We start from the raw sequence: 17337 nt of genomic DNA, 5'->3' as shown, positions 1-17337 counted from the left end.
ACAGACCTCTCAGGATTAAATTATTCAATGTGGCCCTGCCTGCTGGCCATGCCATAAGGAGCAGCACACACACAAAAAAATAAAAAACCTGATTAATGTCTCAAATATGTACTCTACAGTCAAACTTTGGGCTACTTCACAAAGGTGGACAGAAACGCTTGCATAGCTGCCTGTTAGAATCCACAAAAAGCTTTGATTTGAATATTCCCACTTGACATGAACACTACCGTATTATGTGAAGATGTGGGAAAAGGGAGCAGAAATGCCTATGCACAAGCTGGCCATTCACAGATAAACAGTTTCTCCAAGGTGCACAAGAGAGGCAATGCCTTCCCATTACCTGGCGCTACCCTGCTCCATTCTGCCAGGACTCACCTGGGTCCACATTAGGTATTTTCCAGTGGACCAATGGAATTGTTATTCGGCTGTCTGGTAGATCTAGCTAAAGGAGTCTAAAGAAGACAGTTCCAACATGAAAATAGTAGCTATTGACATATCTATTCAATAAATATTTGTTGAGAATCTACTCCATGCCCACCATCCATTGTATCCCAAGTACCTTGTGTTAGGTACGTTGTGTTAGGTACCAGGGATACAATGGATGGTGGGAAACCGTCTCTGTTCTCATGAAGCTTACTCTAGTAGGCTAGACTGATATAATGAAAAGAACACACTCCTGAGAGTCTTGCCTTCAATACCGGTTTCTGCTTCTGCCTCATTATGTGATCTTGAGCAAGTCCCTTCTTCATGTTGATTTAAAGTTGACCAATAGATCTTCCACTGGCTCAGGTCATTTGCTTCCTTATAAAACATAAAATCCTGGGGTGGACTGGGGGTATGCAAATGGCTAAGGCAGCTGCAAGAAGCCATGGGTCACAACAACAACAACAGAAGCCATGGGTAGTATGCGGTGAAAACAAAAAGCAGTTAATTGAGATTCTCTACTCAAAGACCTTGAATTTGGCTTAGATGGTTCCTCATGAGCTATTTTCCTAAGACAGATGAGATGGGCATGCCTCTGAAGAGTATACAATTAGTGACAGGCATGAAGATCTGTCCTTCCCACAGTGCATAGCAGGCTTTGGACAAGAAGACCTGAAAGGTGCTCAGTTTCACTGAAGCTTCTATACTTCTACCTACAACTAAAGGGATGTTAGGAAACCCTCTATACCACTTATTTGATACTAAAGAGCTAAGGTGAAGGTGGTACCTCCCTCCCCAGGCACTTGTGGTCATTCATGAGTAGGGCTGTGCTAGGGCCAGTTGGAGTCATGCTGCTCAAATAAATGGGGAGATGGTATTTCCCTGAAAACCTCCTACTTCAAAAAACCAGGCTGTAGGGGCACCTATAGGGGGCTCAGAGAAACTGCAGCATCTGGCATTCTGGGTTCAGCGGCTTGACTGGAATCATATGTAGGATAGAACTTCAAGAGGCCAACTGAAACAAAAATACTGGAGTGTCCTGGGCCTACCTTCCTTGTGCCTCACACCTCACAGAGCACTTGCAGACGCATTAGTGCACTGAATGAATCCTCACCATAACTCTAAGAAGTAGGGTGCTATTACTCTTTCCATTCCACAAATGGGGAACTAAAGTCTGGAATGATTTCAGAGTTTGCACTGGTGACTCAAGGCCAGCTAGGCTTTCTCTGTACTTACCCTCAGTTCTCTCTTCCCTATAGGTGCTAATACACCTGTCCTTTCTCCAAGGCGTATTTTCTTTATTACTAGTGCCTAGTATGCCCTACTAGGTGCTGATCCAACACTGTTGGATCCCTTGCATCCCTTGTATTCATTGCTACTGCTTCTCCCTCAACATATATATTACTGACCAAATGCTCCTCAAAGGTTTGTCCATTCCTAACCACCTCCACCTGGCTCCTTCTTGAGGCAGGAAGAGCTAGAAGCTTCCAAATGCATGAGCTTAATGAAGGAGTAAGCCTAGGAGTCCAGATGGCTGCAATTTCACATGGTAAATAACATAACAGAAGTTCTTACAAAGTACAATGGGCACACCGAAGATAGTAAAACTAATATCACCTGGAAGTAATAAAGTAAGTTTCCAGTGGAAGCGACATGGAGTAGGGGGAAGGTGAAGAAGAGGCACCTGAAATTTCAAGCTGAAGGAAAGAACATAGGCTAAAGCAGAAAGAAGAGGTATGGCATTTCTTACCACAGTTAAAAAAAAAATTCATGGCCAGGCACAGTGGCTCATGCCTGTAATCCCAGCACTTTGGGAGGCTGAGGCAGGTGGATCACTTTAGGCCCGGAGTTCCAAGACCAACCTAGCCAACATAGTGAAACCCTGTCTCTACCAAAAAGATACAAAAGTTAGCCAGATGTGGTGACATATGCCTATAATTCCAGATATTCGGGAGGCCAAGGGACAAGAATCGCTCAAACCCAGGAGGCGGAGGTTGCAGTGAGCCAAGATTGGGCCACTGGACTCCAGCCTGGGCAAAAGAGTTGAGATTGTCTCAAAAAGAACAAAACAAAACAAAAAAATTCAACCTGAGAAAGATGTTTGAAAAAAAAAAGACTGGCAGGCTTACTTGGGAAACCTTGATCCCACAAAGCTACCATATAGCATACATGTGGGAATAAATGGAAGCTGAGCCGGGGAAGGAAGCTAGGATGGGGTGACGTACCAAAGGGCCCACCGTATAGGACATGCTGAGAGATTTCGATTTTCCCTTTTCACATCATGGCAATGTCATATATACTAGCAAATGCTGGGAGTAATCTAAATGCTATCCCAAAAGGAAAATGGTTTTAAATTATGGCATACCCATTGAATGGAATTTTACAAGGCCATTAGAATGTTCATTTCTTAAAATTAAATAGCATTTATCTAAGTTTTTAGTGACGTGTTAAGTGGGGGGAAGAAGTATAACTTTTCCTTTTTTTTTTTTGAGACGGAATCTTGCTCTGTCGCCAGGCTGGAGTGCAGTGGCGCAATCCCAGCTCACTGCAACCTCTGCCTCCTGGGTTCAAGCGATTCTTCCGCCTCAGCCTCCCGAGTAGCTGGGACCACTGGTGCATGCCACCATGCCCGGCTAATTTTTGTATTTTTAGTAGAGACGGGGTTTCACCATGTTGGCCAGGATAGTCTTGATCTCTTGACCTCATGATCCGCCCACCTCGGCCTCCCAAAGTGCTGGGATTACAGGCATGAGCCACTGCGCCCGGCAGAAGTATAACTTTTTTATGTATACTATGATTGCACCATCGAAAACTAAGGTACATATGTAAGATGTGACAGGAAATACAAATAGTTATTGCCATGTTAAAATGAATTTATACACAACTTCTCTCTCTATTAGCTAAACCTTGTTATATGCCACGCTGAGTTTTACAAAAAGGGGAAATATGAAAATAAAAAACCACTCTTGTTCCATTTGACTCCACATTCCTTCTTTCTCCACCTGCTTGCCTACCTTCCCGAACCAACAGTCATTTGGATCTGCTACCTGCAACTGGCATTACTAACAACCCATGTGAGGCATCTAGGAAGAACGAGAAGCTTTCAGCAAGGCAGCTGCTTACAGCAGCAAGCTCCTGCACAGCTCAAAGGCCATTCCAGCTCAGTGTAGGAGAAGAATCTTCCCCCTAACAGCACTACCCAGCACTACCCAACTAAGGCTTCTCTGGTGAAATTGTCCAAGGATGCCCAAGAAATTTGTTTCTAAAGGAAAGAAAACAGATGCCAAGACTTCTTGCCCTTCCTCCAGGTGGCTCAGAGAAGGTAAGGTTTATGTTCATGGCCAACTCTTAGGTGGCTGAGATCCAGTGTGGGATCCTTGTTTCACAAGCAAGCACTGGATAAAATGTCAGTGAGAAGGAAGAAAAGGAGGAAGCAGTCCTAGAAACTTGCTTATTCCCTATCAGCCTTGTAGGCCCTCACAGAAAATTCAGAAATCCCTCTCCTTTAATCTCCAGGACTAACACCAAAGGAAACCATATTTGTAAAATACAGGATCAGCTGAAAGCGCAACACTAGGTGTGTGGCAATCTTCCTGACTAGAAATTCTCCCTTTTGCTCCACCCAAGCCCACATCACCTAGCTATCCCCATCCAAGGGCAACATAGTCAACAATGACTCAGATAGAGGAAGGGGAAAGGGAGCTTAGCAATTTAAGACTCACTCAAAAGCAATTTCATAGCCCTACAAAGAGGGATGTTGTGGGGGAGGGAGTAAAGGAAGTCAAATCTCATATGCGCTCAGTTTTGGTTTGTTTCTTGGTCTTCCCTTTCCCTGATGGAACAATGACAAATCCAAGTGTCTTCTATTCTTCCTGAGTCACAGATGACCAAAAATAGCCAGCAACTGTAGTCTGCAGGCTAGACTCCAAGGCCCCACCCAAAGCATGCAATCAACAGTTGTCTCTCCAAGCCAGGATCTCCACAGTGAGCTCTGTGGTAGGTAGATCCAGAGCAGAGCTCACTGAAATAGAGGCGGTTGCTTACATATTGATAGCTGGAGGAGAAAATGACACACTCAATGCCATTCTAAATGGGAGAAGCAAGCTTCTTCAAAAAGTCACCACTCTGCTCTGTTACACGCTTTCTAAGAACCCTTTCCTAGCTTCTTAAAGACTGGGCACAGATACTCAGAAGGTCAGAAAAAGCTAATGTCTCTATTTTGTAGATAAGAAAATTAAGACTCATAAAAGTGACTTGCCCAAGGTCACACAAGCAGAGACTAAAGCCAAATATCTCACTCTTCTTTCCATTGTTCCATTTTTACTGTAAGGCATTTTTTAAAAGACACCCAGACAAGTGTCCCAAGCTCTAAGTGTCAAAAGCTCAGCTCAAGAAAACTAAAAGGAAAAAAAAAAAAAAAAAAAAAAGCTCAGCTCTTCTAACCTAAAGGTAAAAAGCTCAGGACTGGGAAGGGGAGGTAGAGGGACCTTGACTCAGCCCACCCAGGAAAGCCAAGTGTGAAGACTAGGCATACCACAGGCATACATAAAGAACTAGATTTACCAACTGGAAGGCTTTACCTGCTCCAAAGAAATAGTTTCAAATGTTGAAGGCCCTAGGCCCATCCCACCCCCACACTCTGAACCTCTTTAGGCCAATTGAGACCACTCCTAGGCTGTAAGAGATCTAGGTAAGAAGCTGGAGGGGAGTGACCAGGCAGTGTCAAGAGGATAAGGGGAGATAAGAAAGCAGGGTGGAGAAATCACAGTCATTCCAGAGCTCTCCCATCTTCCTTTCTTGTTCCCCACTCCTCCCCCATATTAGTACTCTAAACGAGGAGAAAAGAAGTTTGCAGGTTGTATTGTATAAACTTGAAGAAGGCATTCCCTGTACCAAAGGAGAACAGAGGACTAGTTGAGGTGGGGTGGCAAGGAGAGGGAGTAACTTGAGGGGGGAGAAAATCACCAAATAAGGCAGACTTCACTGGTAAGAATCATCAGGAAAGGTTCCAGAAGTTGACGTCGCAGGGAGGAAGCCTTTAGTCATCAGTTTCCTCTGGCCTAAGACCAGGAGGAAAACTCCCAACCTTAGGAAAATGCCCAGGCTGTGGCAGACAGAAAGGCAACTAGGCTAGATTTTCATCAGGCCGTGCTGGAGCAGCTCTTCAAGTACTCAAAGCAGAAAGATGTAGTGTTACCCTAAAGCAAATGGCAGATGTTCCCACCAAGTGTATGCTAGACCTACAATGGTCCAGGCACCAAGGGGAATAAGGCACCTGGGAGGGGGTTTTGTTATTTTCCATTTACATTTTCCATTTACTTTTTTTTTTTTTTTTTTTTGAGACTTTTGAGACAGAGTCTCGCTTTGTCACCTAGGCTGGAGTGCAATGGCGTGATCTCAGCTCACTGTAACCTCTGCCTCCTGAGTTCAAGTGATTATCCTGCCTCAGCCTCCTGAGTAGCTGGACTTATAGGCGCCAGCCACCACACCCAGCTATTTTTACTATTTTTAGTAGAGACAGGGTTTCACCATATTGTCCAGGTTGATCTCAAATTCCTGACCTCAAATGATTCACCCACCTCGGCCTCTCAAAGGGCCGGGATTACAGGCATGAGCCACCAAGTTTGGCCTCCATTTGCCTATTTCTAATACTGCTGATATTTTCATGCTGGAGAAAAATAAAAATAGTTATATGACTTTTCTTCTTTGTAAAGGAATTAGTCGTCTCCCACAAGTATCTACAGGAATGTTTAGAGAGGGGTTTAGCTCACTTAAAATCCTTGAAAATAGCAAAGATTTGTAGAACTTAACTAATGATACCCAGATTGACTATTACCTTGACCCTTACCCTTCAACCCCATACCATAGATTAGTCAACCTCAGTTAAAAATTACAACAGATAAAAAAGAGGCTCTTGCTGCACTTCATCAAACATCCAGGCTGAGATTCTGGAAAAATAAATGGATTGGCCAGGCACAGTGGCTCACACCTCTAATCCCAGCACTTTGGGAGGCCAAGGTGGGTGGAGTTCAAGACCAGCCTGGCCAACATGGTGAAACCTTATTTCAACTAAGAAAATACAAAAATGAGGCCGGGCGCGGTGGCTCACGCCTGTAATCCCAGCACTTTGGGAGGCCGAGGCGGGTGGATCACGAGGTCAAGAGATCGAGACCATTCCGGTCAACATGGTGAAACCCCGTCTCTACTAAAAATACAAAAAATTAGCTGGGCATGGTGGCGCGTGCCTGTAATCCCAGCTACTCAGGAGGCTGAGGAGGCAGGAGAATTGCCTGAACCCAGGAGGCGGAGGTTGCGGTGAGCCGAGATTGCGCCATTGCACTCCAGCCTGGGTAACGAGCGAAACTCCGACTCAAAAAAAAAGAAAATACAAAAATGAGCAGGGTGTGGTGGCACATGCCTGTAGTCCCAACTACTCTAGAGGCTAAGGCAGGAGAATCTCTTGAACCCAGGAGACGGAGGTTGCAGTAAGCCAAAATCGTGCCACTGCACTCCAGCCTGGGCAACAGAGACTCCAAAAAAAAAAAAAAAAAGGAAGAAAGAAAGAAATCATGGGTGGAAGGAAGGCAGATTAGATCAAGAAAGTAAGATCAGCCGGGCGCGGTGGCTCACGCCTGTAATCCCAGCACTTTGGGAGGCCGAGGCGGGTGGATCACGAGGTCAAGAGATCGAGACCATCCTGGTCAACACGGTGAAACCCCGTCTCTACTAAAAACTACAAAAAATTGGCTGGGCATGGTGGCGCGTGCCTGTAATCCCAGCTACTCAGGAGGCTGAGGAAGGAGAATTGCCTGAACCCAGGAGGCGGAGGTTGCGGTGAGCCGAGATCGCGCCATTGCAGTCCAGCCTGGGTAACAAGAGCGAAACTCCGTCTCAAAAAAAAAAAAAAAAGAAAAAAAAAAGAAAGTAAGATCAGGAATCTTATCCAAACTCACGAGTTGAGAAAAATAAGACTTGATCCTTCTCAGGTATTTAAGGAAGGTCAAGACTAAAGACAGGGAAGGAAATATTGATCATGCCTGGTAGGTGTGTCTTGTTCCCCCTCCTAGGCCTTGGCCCCAGTCACTTCCCAAATATATGCCCAGGAAAAAAATTTTCAGGATTGTATCTTGTTTTCTACCACCAAACTGTTACATCTCAACTCTTCTCTCATTAGGATCTGACCCCTGGATGCACAAAGTATCTTATCAAATGCCTATAATGTAGAAGGAATGGGAAGAAACTTCAATCTTTGAAGTCACCAATCACAGAAGATAACTGGCAAAACAGTTCTACTACGCAAGCACAGAGCCATTTGCCATACCAGTGGCCTAGGAGCTATGTCAACACTTACCTTATGCCACAACAAGTCCATTGAAAGGAGTTTCAGATCTAGTATCTGTGCCATTGGGCACAGACAAAGGGCTGTGCTTTGAAAGTTGCCCAAAAGACCTTTTCTCCAAATTCAAGACCCAGATGCTGCAGCTGTGCCCTGGCCAGAAAATATCATGCTCCTTCACCTCTAACAACCACACACTGAGAAATCCTCCCCCCAACTCCACCATTTCCCAAATACCTGATTTTGTAGAAAAGTCACTGGGAGAACTAAAAGCTGTTTCTAGGGTGCTAACATAGAGTTATCGCCAAGCTCTATTCTTTGGTTTAGTTCATGTGGAAGCATGAAGAAAAGACCTTCTCACATACCTACTTGGTCAACAAAAGTAACATTTTAAAAAATTAATTTGCCCAATTCAGGAAAACCAAAGGTATAGTCTCCCCCACAGGCTCTTGTTTGCCAATTAAGAAAGGACTGTTGGCTCCAAATGACCCTTGAAAGAGCAGCTTCATCTATGCTCATATCTATGTCTTTGTGGCCCCCCTTAAATCAGTCAGCACCTCAGCCTTCCTTCACTTCAGAGAAATTCACTTTCAAGGGAGCATCAGCCTAGGGCCATCTGATTTACACCCACATACCAAAAACACATCACTTTCCCACCCAGAAAGGCCACTGCTCCCAAGTGTACATACCCTTTAAGGCCCTGTTAATGTCCCAGCAAACCCTTTCTCCTCAAAAATCTGTAGAAATCAAACCGTTTTTAAGTGAGTTGGCCCTAAATCCCCAATTAAATAGGAGATAGGAGGTCTTTGAAGGCAGAAATTGTATCATCCCTTCATTTATTTCTATCCCTTATCGTAAATAGTACATAGTAACCACTCATTAAATGGTGAGGATTCAACTTCCTGTCTTCTTTCTTATCCATCTGATCTAGCACAAAGTTAGGCATATAGTAATTCAATAAATAATTGTAACATTTGTGTATCACTTGTCAGATTCTAGGCACAGTTCTAAGTCCTTTACATAAATTATCTCATGTAATCCTCACAACAACCCTATAAGTACTACTATTATTTATAGTTGAAGAAAATGAGGTGCAAAAGTTAAATAACTTGTCCAAGGCTATATAACTAGTCGGTCACAGAACTGGGATTTGAGTCCAAACAGTCTAGTTCCAGAGTCTGTTTTTCAACACTACTCTATGCTTCCTTTCCATGTAGGCTTGGAAGGTCTTTTTTTAGCTCCGTGCCCCAGACTTGGCCTATAAGCATCTAGAGGTGAGTGAGTGGTGAGGGTTGAAGCCAGGAGATTCCAGTCTGCATTCAATTTGCTACAGCAGCAAATATTGTCACTAAATTGGAATAAAGTGCTATGATGTTCTCCTAACTCAAGGGGCAGGTCAAGCTGGAGCACTGAGTCAGAATTCAAAGAGGTCAGAGCTCAAAATTAAACAGGGCAAAGAGAAAGCAGGGACCTGGGGTGAGACGTGGGCAGGAAGAGAAGACAGTCATTGGAGATCCCAGAAAATCCTGCTATAGCAAAATCATTTTAGGGGAACTCCATTGTAGCCACCTTGTTAACATAATCACCGCAGAGCCAATTCTCTGGATGTCTGTGCTCTCGGGGTAGAAAGAGTCATTCTTCCAAGGCAGCCAAGTTCAGTGGAAGATCACTAACTTCAGAATTAGTAAATCCAAGTTCTCCTTTCAATACTATTACCAACTTTATGTGACCTCGAACAAGCTGCCTAACTCCCCGGCTATGAATATGATGAAAAAAATAACTCTACTCCCTAAAGTTTCTTAGAACAGTAAGACCTAGTTTCAAGCAGAAAAATGTGACTAGTGTCCTCTTTCTACCTCCCTTCAGCCTACACATCTGCCTTCCACCACCCTTCACAGGCCAAAGCAAAACACTCACCTTCCTGGGAAGTGCTACAAAGAGTTCCTGAGACAAGGTCAGAGGCTGAACCATTTCCAAATAAAGAAGCACCTGAAGTCAGCTCTGCACATTCAGAAGAACTTGCTCTTCCCATGACCATAACTCCATGGTCAAGTCACCACAAGCACAGAGGGAGAAGACACTGAGCACCTCACAGTGAGTGCCATTTAGAAGGTAGGCATTCAAAGTCCTTCCCCTACACTGGGGCCAAGCATGTTGGGGTTTAGTCATGGCCCTATAACCAGTTCACTCAAATCCTTTCCCTTCTCTGGACTTTAGTGCCCCCATCAAGAAGATAAAGGCTGAGGCAGAAGTTTTAAGGCCAGCTCATTTGTTCTGTGGTTCAAAACACTCCTGTGAGAAACTCAGCCCATCCAGCAGCTAAAGGGAAGCTTAAGGCTAGGGAAGCTCTGGGTTGCCCTATGTGCAAATGCCTTTGAAATGCTGTACTCCACAATAGCCAGTCCGCAGTTCACTGGTAGGAGATACTTTAGGAGCCCTTAGGAAGGCCTCAATATCTACCAATATATCTAACTACGGCACTCATCATGTTAGAAGAAAATCTAAAACATAATCTAGTAGCTTCCAGGCCTTTCAGCAGAAATAAAAGGGACTATTCTACTATCAGGCAGGCAGGCACTGGAAAATGTGGAAAGAATGGCAGGAAAATCTATGAAGCTTCTGGTGTTTGTCCAGAGCTTTTCAGTCAACGCACAGCCTTCATAATATAATCTCACTTGGTTTATTTCTTTCCGCAGTAAGGAAAGACAAGCCCTCTCTCTTTCATAGATTCAGGAAGAAATGGCTAAGAGTACTCAAGCCAATATTCTTCTTGGATCTACTAATGAAACAAACTAACTGCATGTGAGAAACAATCCATTCTGAACTCAGCACTGAAGTAGAAACAGCACTCCAGAAGTATAATGGGAAAAGAGGATACATTTTTTAAAGTACTGTTCAATTTTTATTTCCAGTACTGCCTCACACACAGAAGGTGCCCAAATGTTGAAGAAAGAATGTCTGAAGGAATGAACATACAAATAAGAGACTCAGTGCTATGCCATCAAGATTCTCAAAAACATCAGTACTGGAGGGATTCCTAGAGTTTACCCATCACTGGTACAGCTCTGTCACGACAAGCTAGAGAGACAGAAGGCTTGAAGAAAGGACGAGCCTAAAGACCCACTTCATTTGACTCACTTTACTGAGGACAGGAGAGAGATTCTTCTTACGTGGAAAGAGGAGAAAAATTCTCAGTTCAGTGTTGCTTACCATTTCCCAGCACCCACTTTCCAAATTCATGGAATCCTGAGCTAACCCTCCAAAGTGACAACTTCTACACCACAAATTAGAATCTGGACTTGAAAAGTTTTCCAGCTCTATAAAGCATGAAATGGGAGGAGGGACAGACAGCAAAGCCAGTAAATCATGAAAAGACCACCCCGTTCACTTGAACCAATAGACTACCCCAAAGAAGACCACATTTGGACCCTGTTTTTTCCCCTTTGCAAGCAAAGTAATGGAGCAGGTGGCGGGGAAAAAGAAGATTGTGAGTTAAGAAAGAGGCACATGATAAATTCAAGTCTATCTTTGAAAGATCAGAGACAAGACTGTTTCCAATCTGTAACAATGCCAAATTTCCAGCAGCTATGGTTATGAAAGGCCTAACTCTGGTAGCGTTGGTCGCCAGATCTTCTCCCCTCTGGGGACCCTGAGTCTAGAAATTCCAGTGAGGGAAACTGTCAGAAAGATACAAAGGGACCTAAGACAGGCTGTTGCCATGCAACACTAGAACAGAGTTCAGAATAATTGTAACTGTCATATTATCTCATCCAGAGAGAATTAGATTTGGAGGCAAGGGAATAGATTAGATGACTTCCAAATATCCTTTCCAGCTCCATCATTCAGTAAAGCAGTTCCATTGGGGGAGGAGGTAAGAGGAAAGTAAGAACAACACCCTAAAACAACCTACTGTTTGCAGGCAGCCAGAGAATGGAAAGTTAGATTAGTGATCAATACTACTTCTATCATTGACTCAAAGAGCAACCTTTCCCTCTCCAAGCCTAACACGAGAGAGTATTAGATTAGTTGGTGTGGGTCCCACAAAGGCCTTCCTGCCCCACCAGCCCCCTTACTACCTAGACGGCTGTTCAAAGAAAAGCCTGAAGGAAATTCCCAAGATGGTTCCTGCTCTATCTGTATCATCTACACTTTCACAAAGGGCCAAGTGAACTTCAGAATCAAAGTGAAAAGATGGCAGGATCCTCTCTCACACAACCTCTATTCCTGATCCTTTCCCCACCCTGAAGTCTGCAGGCAGGGCTGGTTCAAGGGTTAAAAGACTGAGGTTCTGGCTCCTATTTACCAAGTACCACTTTAGTGCCACTCGAGTGGCTCAAGCAATGCTAGGAATGGCAGGAGAATAAACAATTCACATAGCCCCTGTTAAAGTTTAGCTGAATGCCGACCTAGACACCTTCAAATACTTCAAGGAGCTAGGCTCTATGTCTGCTCACATTGATGGTCCCACCAAATGACAGTTGATTATCTTTCCCTTAATCTGCTGATATATGGCTAAAACCCCAGCAGATCAAAGAGGTGTTTCACCAAGACTGATGCTCTAAGACCTAGATTCAAGTCCTAGTTTTGCAACTGACATACTGCATCACTCTAGGTTAGTCTCCCCATAACATGGGTTTCAGTTTCACCATCTATACAACGATAGGAATCGGACTTCATAGTTGTGGAGAGACTTTTCAATACTAAATTTAATAAATCCCAAAAAAGGAAACCAGAAACTCAAGGACATCTTGAAAATTCACAACACCCTCTTTTTTTTTTTTTTTTTTTTTTTTTTTAGGAAATCCAAAAGAGCCTTAAAGCCTTTGTGATCTTAAAAGAAAAAAAAAAAATTAAAGAAGGTAAGAAGGTTGTGAGGGGAAAAGCCTTTTTAAATATATATATATAACTGTCATCATCACCAGAAGATGTACATAGCAATTAATAAGCTTTTCCATTCTGGCTACTAAAGCAGACTCAGGAAACTGGCAACCAGAAGCAGAGTCCAAGGAATGGCAAGAAGGCAAGGGCGGTGGCGGGTAGTGCTTTTTTTTTTTTTTTTTTTTTTTTTTTGAGACAGGAGTCTCGCTCTGTCGTCCAGGCTGGAGTGCAATGGCGCAATCTTGGCTCACTGCAACCTCTGCCTCCCAGGTTCAAGCAATTCTCCAGCCTCAGACTCCTGAGTAGCTGGGATTACAGGCATCTGCCACCACCCTGGCCAATTTTTGTGTTTTTAGTAGAGATGGGGTTTCACCATATTAGTCAGGTTGATCTCAAACTCCTGACCTTGTGATCGACCAGCCTCAGCCTCCCAAAGTGTTGGGATTACAGGCGTGAGCCACCGCACCCAGCCAGCATGTTTTAACAGATGTAGGGGAGGTTGGGCTGACTAGGTGGGACAATTGGCTATAAAAGTGAAACTGACCCTAGATAGGCTGTAGACATGCTTCACATGAATGAACGAGTTTGATTTTCCACTACTCTTCTCTATCTGCCATACGCTAGAAATAGCTTAAAGCACATCAATGAAAAGGGAGCAGAGAAAGGGAAATTTTTTCCTTTTTTCATTAAAGTCACTGGTTCGTATTTAGTGAACTAGGATGCGCCCCTGAACAGCTCGACTTTGGGATGAGGAATAAGAAAAGTAACAGGTGGCACTTGGTGACACTGCTGAACCTTAGCAGGACATGACACAAATGCCAGCCTTGGCCACTTTGCTCAAATTACTCATTTCCTTTGATCTGAGGACCATAAAGTTCTGAGAACAGGGGGCAATTTGTTTGGAGCAAGAAAGAGAACTCAAATGTGAAGAACTCAATCATTGGGTCAGAACAGAGGGTCAATCAGAAGAGCATCAGAAAGCCTGGACCCCAGTCTTGGCTCAGTCACCATATGCCCTTAGGTAGGTCTTTTTCTGTAGGCCTCAATTTCCTCATTAGTTTTTTGTTTTTTGGTTTTGTTGTTGTTGTTGTTGTTGTTGTTGTTGTTTGTTTTTAAAGAGAGTTATCCTAAATAGATAGTCTCCAAGGTCCCTTTCAGGTTAAGATTCTATGGCCTTAACAGACATATAGTTGTTTTTCCTAAAAGTTGACCATTCCTTAAGTCAAAGCACAGAAAATTCTCTAATGCTTCCAGTCTATCAAAATTCAGCCCTCTCCTTCCAATTTAATTCAGGTTTCAGTTAATCTGCATAAAAATGCCTTCAGTATTTAGACACCTTCATTACTCTAGGCCTGACTACAGCTTATACTCCAATCTCTCTCCGTTCCCAGAAAAACAATAAATGCACTGTCTTGTCTTCTTTGCCACTTTGACTGAGATGAGATGGTTCACGCAAGTTTGAGGCAACTTCCAGGCCCATGAAGTTGTGTTTCAAGGTGGGATATGGCAGAATTGAGGATGAGATATGCCACTACAGAAGAAAGGCCATGGAGCAACGTCTATTCCCAGGGATCCACCCAACTGTTCAGGCAAACCCACACCTTAAGAGGAGTCAGGAGTCAACCACAGAGAGAGACCCAAAGAGCCGCTCCTGACAGGATCTTCATAATCCTGTTTTGGCAGACAATGGGGTATTTTCCCCTGTCTCCAAAACCATTACTCTCTCCTTGGGGGCAGGGGAACTGGGAAGAAAGTGTGTAAAAGCCTCATGTCCTAAAACCACAAGTAATCTAAAGGAGATAAACAGTGAAAGCACACATTTTTTGAAAACTTGGTGTTTCTGAAGGACAACGTTCTGGAAAGGCAAGAATGACTTGGCAGTGAGGCTGGTATACAGTAATGTGGCACCCAAAGCTCATCACAAACCCAAAAGGCTAGGCCCCCAACTCGCCTCCTCTCATCCAGGGGCCTTCAGCCCTTTCCAAGGCTACTAGTCAGTATCTCACCTCTACAAAGCTCAAGTAGTCCTGGGGAGACATGTCTGGGAGCACTGCATTGCCTAGGCCAGCCCAACAAGCTGTTTGGCCTAAGGGACTCAAGCCAGGGTAGTCACTAGGCCTTTCTGAGCAAGGGAATGGCCCCAGCAGCCATTTGGCATGACTTGCACAAAAGCAAGCAGAGCTCATTAGTCAGGCACACCCCTCCTCCCTCCTCCCTCCTGGGCATCCGGCCCCCCTAACCCCACTCCCAGGAGGCTTCTGTTCCTCTCATAACAGCCAGTGGGGTGGAGACGCATCCCCAAATCAACCACCACTCTAGAAAGGTGTGGCCCGACGAGAGAACCCACACCACACAAAATAGTCCAGCGGGTATAGGAGGAGATAGAGAGGCATTAAGCAATGGGAGGGGCAGGGATTTGGGGGTGGAGAGGAGGGAGAAACTAGTCCTCTCTCCCAGGAGATAGGGTAGGCCTCTCCTCAGACTGGCGCCTAATGAAGTGTTGGTGCTCTCGGGTGCAGCCTCGATGACGATTTCCTCACATCTCTCTCCTCACCTCCTAGTGGAAAACAGCTGGAGCCACCCGGTGAGGCTGTGGGAAAGGTGAGTGGGGGTGTGGGATCCGCCCCGAGCGGCTCCCTCCTTCCTCCCTACTTCTCTGTTCCCAAGGCCCCTCTTGGACATTGGCAGCCTTGCCCCTGAAAGGTGCCAATTCCTGAGCTGGGGGAAGTGTTGTCTTCTGACCAGAATTCCTCTCCTCTGTGCCCATGGCCCGTCAGGGGAAAGGGGAGTCCCCAGGCCCCAACGAAGCCATCCTCACTGTTCCATCTCAGACACAGGGAACTGGAACCTGAGAAAGAGGCAGGCCTCGCCCTGTCCAAACTTCCAGCCTGGACACCCCCTCAACCCCTGAGGGCGCACCAGACCAGGATTCCCACTCCGGTCCCCTCCCTACCCTAGGCTATGGCGGAGGGCGCGGCGTCCCAGGCGGGTCGGTGGCTGGCCAAGCCCTCAGCCATCAGAAAACGACTATGAGACTCAGCCAGAGCCCTTGGGGTCGACAGCGCCCACCCCAGCACTCACCGTTTTGGGCATGGTGGCGGCAAAGGCAGCGGAGTTAGCGAAGTTTAGCTAGGACTGTCGGGCAGTGCTGAGCACGCAGTACACACGGCTCGGATTTGGGTGGCCGGGGACTCAGATTGGGTCCTCAGTAGCGTCGGGGCGACTGTTCGGCTTCCTGCTAACGGGCCACGACTTCGCAAACCCCACCCAGGAAAGAGCCGCCCCCGTCGCGCCGCCCGCTCCTTTATGTGGCCCGGCTTCCGCGCCGCTCCCCGCCCTCGCGCCCGCCTCCCCGCCGACCGCTGGCCTTGCCCCGCCCAGCCCAGCCTGGCCCAGCCCGGCGCAGCCCGGCCACAGCGGCCACGTGGGGGGCCCGACTGGGCCCGAGCGGACCTAGCGGAGCTACCACTCCCGACCCAGACCCACCCCGTTCCTCTCCCACCCTCCTCACACCCCCTAGCCTTCCACGTCCCGGCCTTCCAGCCCCACCCCCACTCAGGGCCCAGACCCTGGGCCGCACCCTGACAGATGATTACGCAGCCCCTGACTGCAACTTTCCACCGATGGGGAGCTCACTACCTATCACAGCTATCTTTTCCTTCTTAAAACAACCCTGGCTCTTAGAAAGTTCTTGCATGTCGGAACTCCTTTTCTCTACGGCTTCCATCCTGGGATCTCAGCTCTGCTCCCTGAGGCCGCACAGATCCCTGTTGTCCCTAACAGCTCCTCAAAGGCCTGAAGATGTCAGGTCCACAGGAAACTACTCTTCGTTTGCTAAACTGCCTCACCTCTTCCAACTCTTCATTTATTCTCTTCTGTAGGACTCTCCCCATCATATTTCCTCCCCATCCTTGCTCAGCCCTCATTTCAACAGACTTGACCTCCTTCTCCCCATTTCTGTTCTCTACTCTTTGCTTCCTCTAAATCCCAGTCTCCACCTCCCTCAAATCAGTGTCCTGATCCTTTAGCCCCTCCCCCAGTACATTCACTTTCTGATGTTCTGATGAATCTGGCTATTAATTCTCTCAGTTTAGATGTGACCTCCCTAGTGCACACCCTTGACATTTGTCTGCCAGCTCCCTTTCTCCTTTTTGTCAGGGTCACAGAATCCCAGGATGGCAGTGTTCTAGACTGTTGCAGTCGTCTGGTCAAGTTTGAGTTTTAGGCTGAGTGCGGTGGCTCATGACTGTAATCTCAACACTTTGAGAGGCTGATGCAGGAGGATCACTTGAGCCCAGGAATTCGAGACCAGCCTGGGGAACATATCAAGACCCTCTCCCGTATCTATATATATAAAAACAAAATAAGTGAGGCTGGGCGCAGTGGCTCACACCTGTAATCCCAGCACTTTGGGAGGCCGAGGCCTGCAGATCACTTGAGGTCAAGAGTTCGAGACCAGCCTGCTCAATATGGTGAAATCCCATCTCTACTAAAAATACAAAAAAAAAAAAAAAAAAAAAAAAAATTAGCCAGAGGTGATGGTGCACACCTATAGTCCCAGCAACTAGGGAAGATGAGGCAGGAAAATCGCTTCCAGGAGGCGGAGGCTGCAGTGAGCCAAGATTGGGCCACTGCACTCCAGCCCGGGCAGCAGTGCAAGACTCCATCTCCAAAAAAAGTAAAATAAAATAAGTCTGAGT

General features: G+C 45.9%; 1 protein-coding gene and 1 long non-coding RNA gene across 3 annotated transcripts in view; one reads left to right on the top strand and one right to left on the bottom strand.

Annotated features, from left to right (window-relative positions):
- The window catches only part of MSN (moesin), a 77745-nt gene extending 61771 nt beyond the window's left edge, over positions 1 to 15974 (bottom strand). Inside the window, exons 1-2 of one of the 2 annotated variants that reach the window (XM_032255814.1) lie at positions 15719 to 15931; positions 15192 to 15227 (exon numbers count right to left, since the gene is read on the bottom strand). Coding sequence is in view for 1 of the 2 variants with exons in the window: in XM_032255813.1 (XP_032111704.1) it covers positions 15719 to 15730 (12 nt within the window). In the remaining variant the exon portion in view is untranslated. Of the gene's footprint in view, positions 1 to 15191; positions 15228 to 15718 lie in introns of both variants that reach the window. The other variant, XM_032255813.1, reaches the window with a different exon arrangement.
- LOC116535033 lies at positions 14879 to 16938 on the top strand. The gene is made up of 3 exons (XR_004262014.1): positions 14879 to 14960; positions 15199 to 15238; positions 16796 to 16938. It is a non-coding gene; the product is annotated as an uncharacterized LOC116535033 (long non-coding RNA).
- Positions 16939 to 17337: the final 399 nt, after the last annotated feature.

This window comes from Sapajus apella, unplaced genomic scaffold, assembly GCF_009761245.1.
Source record: "Sapajus apella isolate SASKATOON/1434 unplaced genomic scaffold, GSC_monkey_1.0 scaffold91, whole genome shotgun sequence".
NCBI lineage: Eukaryota > Metazoa > Chordata > Mammalia > Primates > Cebidae > Sapajus > Sapajus apella.
Note: the sequence above shows the minus strand (reverse complement) of the source record. Positions and strands in the feature narration are given on the sequence as shown.